Source organism: Narcine bancroftii, chromosome 12, assembly GCF_036971445.1.
Source record: "Narcine bancroftii isolate sNarBan1 chromosome 12, sNarBan1.hap1, whole genome shotgun sequence".
Lineage (NCBI taxonomy): Eukaryota > Metazoa > Chordata > Chondrichthyes > Torpediniformes > Narcinidae > Narcine > Narcine bancroftii.
In genome coordinates this window covers 38,203,217-38,220,596 of record NC_091480.1, presented here as the reverse complement: position 1 = coordinate 38,220,596, position 17,380 = coordinate 38,203,217, and the positions used below count along the sequence as shown (strand labels likewise).

At 42.4% G+C, this 17,380-nt stretch overlaps 1 protein-coding gene across 1 annotated transcript in view; it reads left to right on the top strand.

Moving 5' to 3' along the window:
* The window catches only part of lmf1 (lipase maturation factor 1), an 868,109-nt gene that overhangs the window by 836,711 nt on the left and 14,018 nt on the right, over positions 1-17,380 (top strand). Inside the window, exon 10 of the mRNA XM_069904828.1 lies at positions 11,734-11,846. Coding sequence (XP_069760929.1) covers positions 11,734-11,846 — 113 coding nt within the window. The remainder of the gene's footprint in view (positions 1-11,733; positions 11,847-17,380) is intronic.

Below are 17,380 nucleotides of genomic sequence, written 5' to 3'. Positions count from 1 at the left end.
CAGTGCCTCTACTTCCTGTGAAGACTGAGGAAAGTCCATCTCCCATCCTCCATCCTCACTACGTTCTACAGAGAGCATCCTGTGCAACTGCATGATCGCCTGATTTGGAAACTGTACCACCTCAGACCGTAAGACCCTGCAGAGGATGGTGGAGGCATGACAGACATCTACAGCACATGATGCATGCTGTAAGCAAATAGCCTTGCAAAAGACTTCACACATCCCTCTTGTAAACTTTTCTCCCTTTTGCCATCTGAAAGGAGGTACCATAGCACTTGGGCCCACACGTCCAGATTATGCAACAATTTTTATCCCCAAGCCATCAGACTCCTTAATACCTAGAACATTTGTGCGATATTATATCATGGTTTTGTTTTTCATGGGTTTTTTTTTAAAATTGTATTATGAGTTATTAGTTAATTCCTATTTATGTAAATCTGCTCCATAGTCCTGGAGAAATGCTATCTCGTTTTCACTGTGCTATTACAGTGGAACCCTGATTTAACTCAATCCAATTTAACATGAATCCAGATATAGCGTGATGAGTCATTGGACTCAGGCATCGGGCTTCCGCCAGAAGCGAGTACAGGTACTTGGGCTGCCACGGGGACTTGGGAGTGCCGCAAGCAGCAGGACTTGGGGCCGCTGCAAGCAGTGGGAACAGTCAGTTTACTAAAACTTAATTTGTACTTTAATTTCAACTGTAATTACAACAATTTATTGAAGCCCCAATTTAGTGCGACCCCATTTTTTTTGCGATCTGATTTTTTTGGACCTAACAATCACATTAGAACAGAGTTCCACTGTAATAGTTATGGTAATGAACAATAAATAAAGGTGACTTCACTTGATCAAATATATGAAATCGATCTTTGCAAGACATGGAATTCCTCAAATTATCTACAGTGACAATGGACCTTGCTACAGTTGTAGAGAATTCCAGATCTATGCAGAAGAGTATGATTTTCAACATGTGACTTCAAGTCCTCTGCATCCACAGTGAAATGGTAAAGCAAAGAAAGGAGTTCACATAGTTAAACAGTTGCTCAAGAAAGCACTAGACAGTGGGTCAGATCTGTATCTAGCTCTATTGAGTTACAGAGCTTCACCATTTGAATATAGCATTTCACCTGCTGAGCTTCTGACGGGATGTAGACTAGGCTCCACACTTTCCTACTCTGCAGACCCAAACAAGAAGAGAGATGTTGAAGATATCGAACAGAAACAAGTGTCTTCAATGGAGACAAAAAGCAAACCATGACAAGTCAGCGGGAAGCTTAGGGCCACTGGCACAACATGACACAGGGAGACTCAGAGATTCCAACACTTGGGAGAAAAAGGCCACTGTTCTGCAGGAAGTAAATCGAAGATTCTACACTGTCAGAACAGAGGAGGGTCAAATACTGAGGAGGAATCAAAAGAGCCTGCTGAAAAAACAAGAGAGACTGCAGGTACAGACAAATGGAGAAGATCCAACCTGCACAGCAACAGAGGGAACACCACCAGTGCTAGACAGTAGTGGACCAGCAGAGCCGACACATGCATAAGAAGATCCACACGCATTATCAAAACACCTGACAGACTGAATCTCTAAAAGAACTGCACACTTAAAAAGTTTGTGCTGCCAATGTTTGTGTTGAACTTTAAATTGAAATGAATACTGTATTAATGTGTTGAACTTTAAATTGAAATGAATACTGTATTAATGTGTCACTGTATTAACATCTCAAGAAAGGGGATGTAATGATAGAGTGTTAGTGATCCTCCTGACCACTAGAGAGAGTCGGAGACTAGTTTGTTGGCAGCTTCGGTTGGATTCAAGATGGATGCCTCCACACAGTCCTGAGTGAGTTCTTTAGCTAATAAAGCTAATAAAGTATAGTGCACCTGTGTGTTTTAAAAAAACCCAAGTTTATTAATTAAAATAAAAGAAACATCACAGTGCGGACCAGGGAGAATGGGGAGCAGAGACACAGTACTCCCACACAGTATTCCTCCCGCTCGGTCCTAATGCTGATGGCTCTGTACAAGCCATAAATGGCCTGTTAAAGGATCCGATGGTGTTTTATTTAAAATCCTGTGACCACAGGGCCCATGAAGGTGGCGCCTAAGTTTGGCAGTGGCCTCGAGGGGTTGCAGATTCTGGGGCAACAGCGGACTGGCGCAGGGCACCAGTAACATGGAGAACATCCCTCCCCGAGAAGGAGAAGCAGCACCATTGTGGTGGACCAGCGAGGGCCTCTGTGACTGAAGGACATACATCGACAGTGACCTATTAGCAACTTGCCAGCAAGGAACCCACACAAGCTGTAGGCTGCTGATGGCTTGAGGTCGAGGGACTTGGACCAGGTTCTGGGGGGGGAGGAAGGGCTTCTGAAGGGCCCTAGGTGGTGAAGGATTCCTCATCATGTTTAAGGTTTGTATTGGGACTCAGGTCGCTGATGGTTTGAACTGAACTGGACTGTTGTGTGGCTGCAGAGACTGTGGGAGTTCTGGAGGTGAATTCCCGGACACTTGGTGACTCTGGGGGGACTCTCTTCTTCTCTTTCTCTAACTGTAATAAGCACCAGGCAATGCTTATGGCAGACTAAAGGCAATTTTGTGTAATATTACATTTCTGTTTTATTACATGACGATAAATAGTATCTGATCTGATCTGAACTGCTGGAGGAACTTATGGGTGGAAAGGGTCAGTCAATGTTTTGAGTCAGGACCCTTTATCACTACTAAAATAGAATGTGAAATTACATATATTGTGGAGGAAAGAAGCTAGGTGGAGGGGTCCCTTCCACACAATTCTGAGAGCATGTCACTAACTTGGCTGACAGTATTGACAAAAGCCAGTTTCCTACTCAGTTGCAGGTCTTGCACAAAGTTTTTTTTTAATTTAAACATACAACAGAGTAACAGACCCTTCCAGCCCACAAGTCCGTGCTGCCCAATTACACCCAATTGATCTACAACCCTTGTACGAAGGGTGGAAGGAAACCAGAGCACCCAGAGGAAACCTACGCAGACACAGGGAGAACGTACAAACAGTATTAATATTTCACAAGGAGTACTTGAGATTGGAATAATGTGCTGTCATGGATAGAGAACTGATTGACCAACAGTAAAAAAAAGAGTAGGAATAAATGGGTTTGGCATCTTAGCCTTTATAAATCAAAATATTGAGTAGAGGAGTTGGGATGTTATGTTGAGGTTGTTTAAGACTTTGGTGAGGCCAAATTTGGAATATTGTCTGCAGTTCTGGGTGCCTAACTACAGGAAGGATATCAGTAAGATTGAAAGAGTGCAGAGAAGAGGATGTTGCTGGGTCTTCAGGAGTTGAGTTACAGGGAAAGAGTAAACAGGTTAGGACTTTATTTCTTGGAGCAAAGAAGAATGAGGGGAGATTTAATAGTTTATTATGAGCGGTATAGATGGAGTGGATGTGAGTTGGCTTTTTCCACTTAGATTGGGGGAAACAAATAGGAGAGGTCATAGGGGCAAGATTTAGGGGGAACATTAGAGAGAGGTTCTTCACTCTGAGAGTGGTGGGAATGTGGAACGAGCTGCATCTAATGTGGTGAATTTTGCAAGAATAAATTGGATAGATACATGGATGGGAGAGGTCTGGAGGGTTATGGAATGGGAGCAGGTCAGTGGGACTAGCGAGATGATGGTCGGCACAGTCTAGAGGGGCCAAATGGCTTGCTTTCTGTGCTGTAGCATTCTATGGTGCTTTTCCGAGTGGCAGGCAGTGATTTTGTGAGGCACTGTCGCCATTTACAATATACATTAATGATTTACATGAATGAATTAAATGAAATATCTCCTCAAAGGTAGATAGGAGTGTGGGCTATGAAGATAAGCAAACAGAGGTAAACAAGAAGACTGGAGGGATATTGGATATCTGGCTAAGAAGAAGAAAGCAAATAACAAGGAGCAAATGAGGTACTTGAGGAATAGAAAAATTCAAGAAAAACAATAGGCTTGCTACAGATATATTAAGAGCAAAAGGATAGCAAGGGACAAAATTGGTCCTTTTGAAGATCAGAGTGGTCAGCTATGAATAGAGCCAAAAGAGATCAGGGAGATCTTAAATGTTTTTTTTTGTGTCTGTATTTATTCAGGAAAAATGAGGCAAAGAAGCAGTGAGGTCATAGAACCTATGCAGATTAAAGAAGTGGAGATGCTTGCTGCTTCAGGTGAATAAGGGTGGATAAATCTTCATGGCCTAACAAGATATTCACTCAGGTGAGGTCATTAGCCATGGGTGAGGAGCTAAAGGATTGGAGGGTAGCTAATGTTGTCCTATTATGAGCCTGACGTCAGTAAGCTATTGGAAGATATTCGAAGAGATCAGATTCTAAGAGATATTCTAAGTCTTTGGATAGACAGGGACTGATTAGGGATAGATAACATGGCTTTGAACATAGAAGGTTAAGTTTTATCAATCTTATAGAATATTTTGGGGATGTTACCAGGAAACTTGATAAAGGAAAGGCCATGGATGATGTCTACATAGATTCCAGTAAGGCCTTTGACAAGGTCCTGAATGGAGGTTGATCAAGAAGATCAGTTGCTTGGCATTCAGAATTAGGTCGTAAATTAGATTGGATATTGGTTTTGCGGTAGAAGCCAGAGAATGGTAGTTGGGCCTGTTACCATAGAGTACTATCAGCTTTATGTCTAAATTTTAAAACAAATAAATAAATAAATAATATGCAAGGTCAGAGTCCTTAAATAAGTTTTTGATTGAGTTCATTGTTTAAGAGTTTGATGGCGAAGGGGTAGCATTTGTTCCTGAACCTGGTGGTACAACTGTTGTGACACCTATATCTCTTTCCTGATGGCAGCATCAAGAGCAGAGCATATCCTGGGTGGAGCGAATCCTTGACAATTGCTGTTGCTCTCTGATGGGAGCATTCCATGTAGATTTCCATGATGTTGGGGAGATTTTTGCCTATGATACACTGAGCTGTGTCCACTACCTGTTGCAGGGCTTTCCACTCAGAGATATTGGGACCCTTATACCAGGCCGTATTGCAGCTGGTCAGCACACCTTCCATGCACATCTGTAGGAGTATGCCAAAGTTTTTGATGTCATACCAAACCTCCGCAAACTTCTGAAGCAATAGAGATGCTGATCTGCATTCTTCACAATGACATTTGTGTGCTGTGTTCGTGTTAAAGATCTTCTGAATAGATATTCACTCCCAGGATTTTAAATTTTATCATTCTCTCCACCTCTGATCACTGGATCGTATTCCTCTGGTTTTCCTTCCTAAAGTCCACAATCAACTTTTGGTTACAGTAATGTGAGGTTGTTGTTGGTGCACCATTCTTCCAAGTTTTCAGTCTCTCTCCTGTTTGCTGACTCATCACCCCTTTTCATACAATCCATTACCATGGTATCATCATTGAATTTGTAGATGGTGTTATTGGCGTACCGAGCTGCATAGTCACAGGTGTAATCTCTGAAGGAGATTGTGGAGGAGATGTTCTTACTAATCCTTACTACTATATAGCTGGAAAGAAAAATACTGAAATGCAAGAAATCTGAAATCAAAACAGAAAATACAGGTATGCACAGTAGACCGGGCAGTAAATGTGGAGAGAAAAGCAGAATGAACATTTCACCTGCTGGCCCTTCATCACAACTAGTCTAGGTTTGATTTACAATCTGGATTGTAACAGTAGAGCAAGGATATGGGAGTCACGATATGACAGATTGAGATGATGTACATCTTTGGTCAGCAGTGTCTTGGTTTCCTGGTTCTTGATCCTCCAAGATATTTGGTCTGGAATTTAAACTGGAGGTGGGGGAGGGAGGAGGATGGGCTTCAGGAGGAGATGTTTTAATAGGGTCTGGTTGTGTGAGGATGGTAGGGTGAAGATTATTCCAGGCTTTAATTATGTGGGGGAAGAATGAATTGCTGTACACATCTGACTTAGATGGTGGCACTACAAATTGGGTTGTGTGCTCTCGTCTGCTCCGAGCAGGCTTGGGTTCATTGTAGGACTGGTCGTCTATATCGAGCTGGCAGTTTAGTATTTGGTAAAACCAGGTCAGGCGGCGTGCTTCACGTCTGTCTTGGAGAGAGCTCCACTTTAATGAATCCAAGAGAGCTTTGTAACATTCGCTTCTCTTCCAAGCGTATCTGTGACAAATCGGGCTGCCTGCTCTTCTGCGATCATCCTTGTATTTGTGGAGGTGATCAGTCCTCCTGGCCAATTGAACCATAGAAAACACGCTGTATTTTTAGATTTAATTTTATATTTAAATTTAGACATATAGTATAGCACAGTAACAGGTCCTTCTGGTCCAGGGTCTCGTGCTGCCCAAATACACTTTTTGACCTACAACCCCTGATTTTCTTTGGAGGGTGGGAGTACACAGGACCACCCAGAGGATACCTACGCAGACACAGGGAGAGCGTGCAAACTTCTTACAAACTCCTTGGGATTTGAACCCATTTTGCTGGCGTTGAAATAGTGTTGCTCTAGCCACTACGGTATTCAGTATGTGCTGCCATGTAGGATCAGGCCACTCAACCCAGCCGGTCCTAACCATGCAAGAAGAATGACTGGATCTTTATAGTGTAGCCCCTTTCCATTCTCCTTCATCTCATCACATCCACGCATCTTTCCATTCCTTTGATCTTCAGCTGTTTGTCTTTCATCTTAAGATTTAGTTTACCGGAGAGACTTCAGCTGCCAGAATACTCTTCTGCTATTTTTAATATTATTATTTCAACATTATTATTCCAATTCATATTTTTATATAATCCTTAAGCAAATGTTTTTAATTGGTGAAGTAACATTAAACACTGAGGTCACCCCCTCCCCAAGCCTTGAACAATAGTTTGTTTACTCTCCAGATTCAGCTTTCTTCAAACTTAATGTCCTTTTCAGCACTTAATATTAAAATTATGATATTAACTCTGATGTTGGGGTTTCCTTGAGCTCACATGGATTATGATTATCCACACAGGAGAGTTCAGCTTAGTTGTAATTTCCTTGGCACATTTAAAGCATTGCAGATTGATGTTACTGCATTGCTACATTGTCCCCTGGAGTTTGCAAAGAAACATATCCGGTATGGAAAGTAATCCGGTCTTGGTGAATTTCTAGAATCATTTTGCAGGCTTTCTTCCTATGAAATATGACACAGATAGGAGAGTTCATTTTATTATTGGGACATGGAGAAAAAAACTAGATTCATTAGCGACTCCAACTGAAAGTTGGAGCAGAAAACTACTGCTGGAGGAACTCAGCAAGTTAAGCATCATCTGTGGGGGCAAAGTGATGGTCAACATTTGGGCTGAGAACTTGCATCAGGACTACAAAAGGCTTTCACTCTCCATCTGACTGATTCTGGAAGGTTTTAACTCTCAAGATGTTGGTGATTGAGTCCAAGTCAGTGATTGTACTTGCAATGTGAGACTGAGATTTAGCACATTTGAAAAGTCGGTCAGGTTCAGGACAGTTAGCATGGCATTGTGTGGGGGAGATCGTGCCATACAATCATGATTGAGTTTTTTTGATAAGAAGACAAAGATGGTTAATGAGCATAGGGCAGTGGATGTAGTCAACATGGACTTCAGCAAGGCAATTGAGAAGGTCCCTCATGATAGGCTGATCTAAATGGTACAGATGCATGGAATCCATGGTGAATTGATGGTTTGGGTTCTGAATTGGCTTACCCACAAAGGGTAGTGGTGGAAGTGTGTTTTTCTGACTGGAGGTCCATGATCAGTGGTGTTCTGTAGTGGGACTCCTGTGATTTGGATGAAGAAGTAGGTGGGTGGGTTAGTAGGTTTGGAAATTATGATAGAGTTATGGACATTGCAGAGGACTATCAAAGAATACACCACAATACAGATAATTTACAGATCTGAACAGAGAAATGATAGATGGAGTTTAATCCAGACAAGTGTGAAGTGTTGCACTTTGGGAGGTCAAATATAATTGAAAGGTATAATGTTCATGGAAAGGCTCTTGGAAGTATTGATATGCAGAAGGATTTGAGGATCCAGATCCATAGTTCTTTGAAAGTATTCATGTCAGCATATATGGTGGTAACGAAGGCATTTGATATGCTTGCCGTAATTGATCAGGGCATTATTGAGTATAAGAGTCAGGAAGTCATGTTGCAGCTATATAAAACCTTGGTTAGGATCATACTTGGAATATTGTGTGCAATACTGATTGGATGTAGTAGAAGCTTTGGAAAGGGTACAGAAGAGATTGACCAGGAAGCTGCCTGGATTAGAGAGTATGAGCTTTCAGAAGAGGTTGGGCAAACTTGAGTTGTTTTCTCTGGACCTTCGGATGCTAAGATTAGACCTGACAGAAGTTTATTAACATGAATAGAGAAGACAGCCAGAACTTTTTCTCAAGATAAAGAGGACATGAGTTTGAAGGGGGGTGGGTGGGGGGGGTGGGGGGTGGGGGGAGAAGGGATGCAGTTTAACACAGTTGTGTGGAAAGCTTTTTTTTAAAGAGTGGTTGGTGCCTGTATATGCAGGAAATGGAGGGATAGGTGTCAAGTTCAAGCAGCAGTATTTTAGTTTAATTTGGCATAGTGTTCAGCACAGACATGTAGGTCAAAGGGCCTGTCCCTGTGCTGAACTGTTCTGTGTCACCAAATTACCAGTGGGCCACTAAACTACATCTGCTGTTGGCATGCTGCCTTGATGGTGTTGATTACTCAACAAGCAATACTGTTGCGCGTTGTCAGCATTTGTTGGATGGTCCTATGTTACAGAGAGGTTTGTTGAATTCTGTGAACTCTGTACATCTGGTGTCTTTGCATCAACCACTCCCAATGCTATGCAGATTGGAAACATCGACAGTTCCTATTTTCCAGCAACTTTTGAGTGTTCTTTCAACAGATCATAAAATGCATCAAATACACATTTTAACAATCTTGATTGACCCATTTGGGTTGCTCATGTTGTTTGGTTGTTTCAAAAAGTCTCCAAAAGTAACTGTGGAAATTATAGGCCAGTGAACCTGATGTCAGTCACAGGTAAATTTTTAGAAGGTGTTCTAAGAGATCAGATATACAAGTATTTGGATAGCCAAGGACTGATTAGGGATAGTCGACATGGTTTTGTGTGTGATAGGTCATGTTTAACCAATCACAGAGTTTTTTGAGGAGGTTACCAGGAAAGTTGATTCAGCAAAGGCTTTGGATGTTGCCAACATGGACTTTAGTAAGGCCTTTGACAAGATTCCTCATGGAAAGTTAGTCAGGAAGGTGCAGATGCTCAGTATTCATGGTGAAATAGTAAACTGGATTCGTTATTGGCTAAATGGGAGAAGCCAGAGAGTGGTAGTGGGTCATTGTTTCTCAGACTAGAGGCCTGTGGCTCAGGAATCAGGGCTGGGACCATTGTCGTTTGTCATCTATATCAATGATGATAATGTGGTAAATTGCAACAGCAACTTTGTAGATGACATGAAGATTGTAGATGTGTGGACAGTGGGGAAGGCTTTCAAAGCTTGCAGAGGGATCTGGACCAGCTGGAAAAATGGGCAGAAAAATGGCAGATGGAATTTAATACAGACAAGTGTGAGGTTTTGCATTTTGGAAGGACAAACCAAGAAAGGACATACATGGAAAATAGTAGGGCACTGAGGAGTGCAATGGATCAGAGGGATCTGAGAATATAGACACATAATTCCCTGAAAGTACCATCACAGTAGATAGGGTTGTAAAGAGAGCTTTTGGAATAAATCAAAGTATTGAGTATAGGAGTTGGGATGTTATGGTAAAGTTGTATAAGATACTGGTGAGGTCAAATTTGGAGTATTGTGTGCAGTTGTGGTCATCTAACTACAGGAAAGATATCAATAGATTGAAAGAGTCTAGAGGAGATTTACTAGGATGTTGCCCAGACTTCAGGAACTGAGTTACAGGGAAAGGCTAAACAGGTTAGGACATTATTCCCTGGAGTGTAAAAGATATGATAGAGATATTTAAACTTATGAGGGGTCTAGACAGAGTAAATGTAGGTCGGCTTTTTTCACTGAGGGTAATTGACATACAAACCAGAGGACATGGGTGAAAAGTGAGAGGGGAAAAGTTTAGGAGGGTCATGAGGGGGAACTTTTTCACACAGAGAGTGTAGGAGTGTGGAACGAGCTGCCAGCTGAAGTGGTGAATGGAGGCTCATTTTTAACATTTAAGAAAAATTTGAACAGGAACATGGATGAATATGGAGGAATATGGACTGGGTGCAGGTCAGTTGGACTAAGTAGAATAATAGTTTGGCATAGATTAGACCATGTATTCTAAATAACATTGTGTAAATTTATCCAACGTTTGTGTTGTATCATAGCATATATATGTTTTCAATTCTTCAGTAAACCACAATCAAAAAGGTTCTGCTGAAACTTAAAATACCAATACACCATTTTGTTCTATCACTTGCTGCCAATATATTGCAGGAAGTGATGATACCACTTTCCTCTTGACCATTCAACACATCCATTTTTGTAGAGCTACATGCATTCCATATTCAAACCCATGATGCATACTTTGCATGGCCAATCAGAAACCAAGCACTCTCTTCATGTTGCATTGGATGATTTTAATCAGCCAGTCAAACAGCCTTTTCATCTTAACCCGAGATATTTGTAAGCTTTAGAGAAAATGAGATCTGTGATCAGAATGGGGAGAGACCTTGAGCTATTGTAGGGTTGAGGAGTAAGAGTATGGGTAGACATAGGGTAGATCAAGGTGGGGAGAAATCTTGCTGAGGGTCAGACTGACGTGAAGGTAAATGATAGGTGGGATGTGGGAGGTCATCATAGTACTCAGTGGTTTGCAGGTTTGGGGTTTGAATCTTGGGCGATTCACAGGGTTGGAGATAGTTAAGAAGATTGGGAAAGTGGAAAGGGTGCTCTATGGAAGTTAGTGCAATGCAAGTGGAGTCTGGAAAGATATTAGATAAATAAGGGACTTTATTAGATAAATAAGGGACTTAACTGATGATGATTCCTGTCTTTTTTCTATTTTATTTTTAAAATTTAGACATACAGCATGGTAACAGGCCCTTTCAGCCTATGACCCTATGCCACACAATTACACACAATTGACCTTCAACCCTAAGGGTGGAAGAAAACTGGAGCATCCGGAGGAAACCCACTCAGAATGAGGAGAATGTACAAACTCCTTGCAGGCAACCCAGAATTCGAACCCCTGTCACTGGTGCCATAACAGCATTGCACTAATCGTTAGGTTATCTGTGCTAATGTTGCACTGCACCAGGAACTCAAAAGGGGTTTTGTATAGAACATAATTTTATGATGCTAATTAATAAATGTTAACCTGTTAGTCTACACAGAGAGAAATCCTTCTCATGTACAAAGTATTTTGTAAGAAATATACTTAATATTTCCTCAGCATAACTGACACAGGAATCGGCTCAAGGTGCAAGGGTACTCCACAGCTGCAAGTTCAAGCCAAATTTTGTGGTGACACCCTGTGATCCTGAAATTGTTAGAATCACAACCCACTCCATCTACAACCATCTCATCTCCATCTATTCTCCATCTATCAGTTTCAAGAAGCCAGAAAGTTCAGTGCTAAGGAATCTAAGCTCAAGGCACACATTCCTAGTACATAAAAACAGTAGAATATTTCACAAAATTAAACTGAGCCAAAAGGGGAGGTACTTGTCATTTGGTCCAAAATCTGTTTCAATATTGTTTGTTTTGTTCCTGTTGTTTTTGTAGACCTATGAACAAAATGAATGGTTAATCCATCTGGCAGGGCGACTTATGACGAATGACAGCCTTGTGATGTCACTAATACAACACAACCCGTTTCAAGGTCAAAGACCACCGAGGTGAGAAATCTTAACTCTGTTTCCTTCCGTCATTTGGAGTTGATTTGAGAGTGGAATACACCTGATGTGTGTCTCATGGTTATAGTCTATTGATCTCCCAAGTGCTGTTTATTCATGTGACACGAACCTTGTTGACAGAGCCATCAGTTATTGCCTTGAGAAGAAGGTGGTGAATTGCTGTTTTGAACCAACGTTTGTGCAGGGCTTTTGGGGATTTGCAAGATTCTGATCCACAAATCCAGATTTATATGTGCATGCCAAGCCACATATGTGTTTTGCAGTTCACTTAACAGTGGCACTTTAATAGTTAACCATTATGTCATTGACCTCCCCATAACAGTTAGCCGTCAGGATATTCTGCACTCTTGGATTTCCAGAGAAGGCTGATGTATTTGCTAAAGCTGCACATGGGATGCAGAGAATGGGCATGAAAGCCGAACTGATCTGTAATCCGATAGGGCCCAATAACATCAGCAACAAGGAGCCAACATAGCCCAGAGGGAGCTTGTTGACGACACCATGACAATGTGAATGAAATGCATCAACAGGTTGTCAAATGGCTTTGGTAGTCATATCCAGAGCATTCATTTCTCAGCATTAAGACAAAATTATGAGGCCGCCACATAGTAAAAGCACCCAGAAAATGACTATAAGTCCACACTATTTTTGTGTGAGGCCTGGCATGCCTTTTGCTGTGGTAGTAGGATTAATGAACATACTTGTGGTTTACGCCTCTGCCTTGAGTCATTTTAATTTTTTAAAGGACCATATCAAAATGATGCAATGTCGAGTTAATCCTTGTCAGTTTAACACAGGAATTTTGTGAAAATACAATGCTGGGGAAACTCAGCAGGTCAAACATTAAACAGGGTACTTTACATAGCACAGATAAAGATATGTACCTAAAGTTTCAGGCTTGAGCCCTTCATCAAGGTATGAGCTAAATGTTGACAGACGTCTGAACAAAAAAATAAGGGGGGAGGCATGCGGGGAGGAGCATGGTCCCTAAAGCAGGAGGTAATTGATGGATGAGGGAGGGACAGCAGCAAGCAGGAGGGAGGGAGGGATGGCTTGGTGAATAGAAAGGGAAGGGGGTGAGAGCTGGAGGAAAGAAGACAGAAGGAAGGGGAGGGAGGAATAAAGGAGAGCAGGTTAGCAGAAACCGGAGAAGTTGATGTTAATGCCATCCAGCTGGAGAGTGCCCAGATAGAAAATCAGATGTGGTTCCTCCAATTTACGGGTTGACTTGGTCGGATAGGCCATAGACAGACATGTAAGTATGGAGGTGGATTGCAGAACTGAAATGGTTGGCTACTGGGAGGTCTCTGTCACTGTGCAGACAGAGCGAAGGTGCTCAGTGAAGCGATCTCCCAATTTGCGCCTAGTCTCTCCAATGTAGAGAAGGCGACAAAGGGAGCACCGGATGTAGTAAATCAGTCCTGTGGATACACAAGTGAAGTGTTGCTTCGCTTGAAAGGCCTGTTTGGGGCCCCAGACCTTGGTGAGGGAGGAGGTGTGGGCGCAAGTATGGCACTTCCTGCAGCCATAGGAGAAGATGCCGGTGGTGATTGGTGGGAAGGGATGAGTACACGAGGGAGTCACAAAGGGAACAGTCCCTATGGAAGGCAGAGAGGGGAGGAGAAGGTTGTGGGATCCTGTTGTAAGTGGCGGAAATTCCAGAGGATAATGTGTTGGGTGTGGAGGCTGGTGGAGTTGAAGGTAAGGATAAGGGGAATCCTGTACGTGGAGGCTCCAGGACAGAGCCTCGGAGATGCTGACACTCAGAAATTTGAAGTTGAACTGCACTCTACATTGGAGAAGCACTGAGGGCACCTCTGACTGAAAGGTTCACAGCCAGTACTGACTCATAAATCTTGCACTACTGTAATGTTCATTGTTGGCAGAATTCGAACTTTCCTCTGTCAAATAATCATTTTACACAATTGTCTCTCTTCCTGTATAAGGTGGGATGGTCAAACTAGTGTGAGCGAAGTTATGTTGAGGCAGACACCATGGGAGGAACAGGGAAATAGGAGCATGGTTCCTTGACCTACACATACACATGACTTTGATTCTGAGTCTTGAAGTTGTAGGTTCAAGACCCTGCAGAGTCTTGTTCACAAATACCTAGGTTGATTAAACAACATTACTGCCGCACAGCTTATGGTACATTTTCCAAGCTGCTCATTTTTGGTTAAGACGTGAATTTGAGCCCCTTTTCCTCTCTAAAGATAAAGTTTTCATGATTCTTTGTGAAGGTGAGCAAGATGTTCTCTTCAATCTCCAGGCAATGTTTCATCTAATGCTACTTTTGTGGATCTCATCATGTGATAATTGACTGCCACATACTTTCAAGACAAGATTGGTTATAAATCCCTTTTGCTCATTCCAAGATCGGGAAAGGTGTTCTTTAAATACAACTTTCTTATTTTTCACCCTGTTCCTTCCTCCTTAGCTCAATCATTTCTCCCCTTCCCTTTTCTATTTTTTATCTTTTAAATTTTTTTCCATGTTTTTCTTCATTTGTTTTAAATGTTCCCTGTATATTCAAAGTTCAGATTTATTGTCAGAGTACATACATGACATCATCTATAACTCTGAGATTCTTTTCTCAGTGGGCCAGGCAGAATTCCTGTAAATCAGTCGTGCAAAACTGTACTCAAGAAAAGATACAATAGAGAGAGATGTAAACAAACTGCAATGCAGAAAATACATATTCAATAATAAACAATATGCAAAGAGTCCTTAAATGAGATTCTGATTGAGTGTATTGTTCAGGAGTCTGATGGTGGAGGGGTAGCAACTGTTCCTGAATGTGGTGGTACAAGTCTTGTGACACCTATACCTCTTTCCTGATGGTAGCAGCGAGAACAGAGCACATGCTGGGTGGTGCAGATCCTTGATTATCGCTGCTGCTGTCCGACGGCAGTGTTCCCTCTAGATTTACCCAGTGGGGAGAATTTTGCCTGTGATGTCCTGTGCTGTGTCTACTACCTTTTGCAGGGCTTTCTACTCAGAGGTATTTGTACCCCCTTACATGGCCGTGATGCAGCCAGGTCAGCACACTTTCCACGACACATCTGTAGAAGTTTGCCAAGGTTTCTGATGTCTTACCAAACCTCTGCAAACTCCTGTGAAAGTACAGGCGCTGATGTGTTTTCTTCATGATGACCTTCATGTGTTGGATCCAGGAAAGATCCTCCGAGATAATGACTCCCAGGAATTTGATTTTCCTCACACTCTTCACCTCTGATCCACCAATGATCACTGGATCGTATACCTCTGGTTTTCCCTTTTTAAAGTCCACAATTATCTCCTTCATTTTGGTCACTTTGAGTGCGAGGCTGTTATTAGTTGTCACTTAACTAGAAACATTTCTGATAGTGAGACTGAGGGAAGAAAAAACATGGATACCAAAACAAAATAGCCAACATCCCCATGAAATAATTCACAGAGTAACTTTGAACAATGATACATTTAAAAAGAATGGTTGAAATTGTTGAAATAGTCGTCATACAATTAGCCTGAAGCAATTGCATTTGCTGGAGCCTACGTGTAGTAATTTAAAAACCAGACACTAAAGGTAAAGAGAGTATGACTTTATGTTGGGGATGTTTGGACTTGCTGGAGCTACTCACAAATAAGGAAGATGTAAAACCCTGCTTTGCTCAATTCGCTGCTCTTGGATGCCCAACTTCCCGTGGGCTGTCACACCATTAATCCTGACACAAGATGTAATTGCATTTTCCCTCCAAAACCTCCCAGCTGCTGTTTAGCAGCAGCTGCTACCCTCTGGAATTAATTCCAGCTGTCTTGAGTCTTAAGTGGGAAGCATAACATGAATATCGCCGTGTGTTTTTACATTTATTTTGCATTTTTCTTCCAGGTAATTATCTACTCTTTAAATTATTCTATTTTCTTTCACATTTTTATTCAAAATTGTACTTAAAATAATAAAAACGATGTTGATTATGCTGCTTTTAAAATTGTTTTTGGTGGGTGAGCAGAAATAAATCGCCATTAACTGCACAGCTCCTGATAAACAATATCTTGCAGTCATTGAAGCCAGTTATTGGCAGTAATCAAAGGGTTAATGTTTTTAACTCCTTAAGCAACTAATGCATTTCATCTGTTCCAAAATAAATGATAAGTCATTTGTGAGAGTGGTATTCTGTGATTTTTATTTTGAGTCTGGCATTAAATTAAAAATGTTGTTAGGATCACATCCCTCAGTGAATCTTCCCCCGCCTTTGCTATGAGACACAGTCAAGGAATTGTTCTTCTGCGACACTAATTTGAAGTATACTCCTTGGAGTTCAGAAGAATGAGGGTTGATCTCATAGAGTATTTTAAATGTTGAAAGGTCTGGACAGAGTCGGTGTGGCAAAGTTGTTTCCCAAGGTGGGGGAGTCTAGCACAAGAGGGCACAACTTCAAGATTGAAGGGTGCCTGTTTAAAACAGAGATGTGGAGGAATTTCTTTACCCAGAGAGTGGTGAACCTCTGGAATTTGCTACCACGGGCAGCTGTGGAGGCCAGGACATAAGAAAATGGGAGCAGGAGTAGGCCACTCAACCCCCAACCCTGTCCTGCCATTCAGTATGATCATGGCTGATCTTCCCTGCCCTCCTCTCCTTTTCCAAGGCAGTTTCTTATAGCCCTCAATTCCCTAATCCTTCAAAATTGCACCTACTTCTGCTTCAAATCCCAGCAATTCTGCAACCCTCCAGAATCTCCATGTATCTTGGTTTTAAGTAACTGCCATCTAATCTTAGAATAATTCAAGATTCAAGATTCAATTCATTGTCATCGTAATAAAATGGTATCATATTACATGAAATTTCTTTTTGCTCGTTGCAAGGCAGACAGATTCACCACTGGAAGCTATTACAGTCTTACAGTCAGACTTACAGTCAAGAGATAGAGAAGCGCAAAAGAGAGTCCCCCCAGAGTCACTGAGTGTCTGTAGATTTGCCTCCAGTGCTTCCGCAGCCCCTGCAACCACACACAGTCCAGTTCAAATCATTGGGAACCCGAACACCAGATCGGTACCTCCGACACAGTCAGGGACCCTCCTGCTTCCTCGGTACCTCCTCGTATCCAGGTACCAATACCTGGTACCTCTCCAGCTAGATTGAGCCAGTTTCCAACAGTCTGCAGCCCGGCGTGAGTCTTCCAACAGCAGCCCACTGCTTCCATGGGTTCCTTGCCTCGAGTTGCTGGCAGCCCACCGTCCTTCAGCCACAAAGCCCCCTTAAGGCTCGCCGCCATGGTCATCATCCCTGCGGGTCGTCTCCTCTGCTTCTCCCTCTCAGACAGCGTGTGATCTTCCCATCTTCTGGTTCCCTGCTCCAGTCCTCCGCTTCCCTGGAGCCTACAGCCCCTCATGGCCGCTGCCAATTAATAGGCGCCGTCATCTTGAGCGCAGACCCGCAGGCTGTTCAAAGACCGTGAGGAGCCGACAGCAGTGAAATGGGCAGCTGGACCCTGCGGGAACACTGCATCTCCGCTCCCTCGGTCCCCGTAGTCCTCACC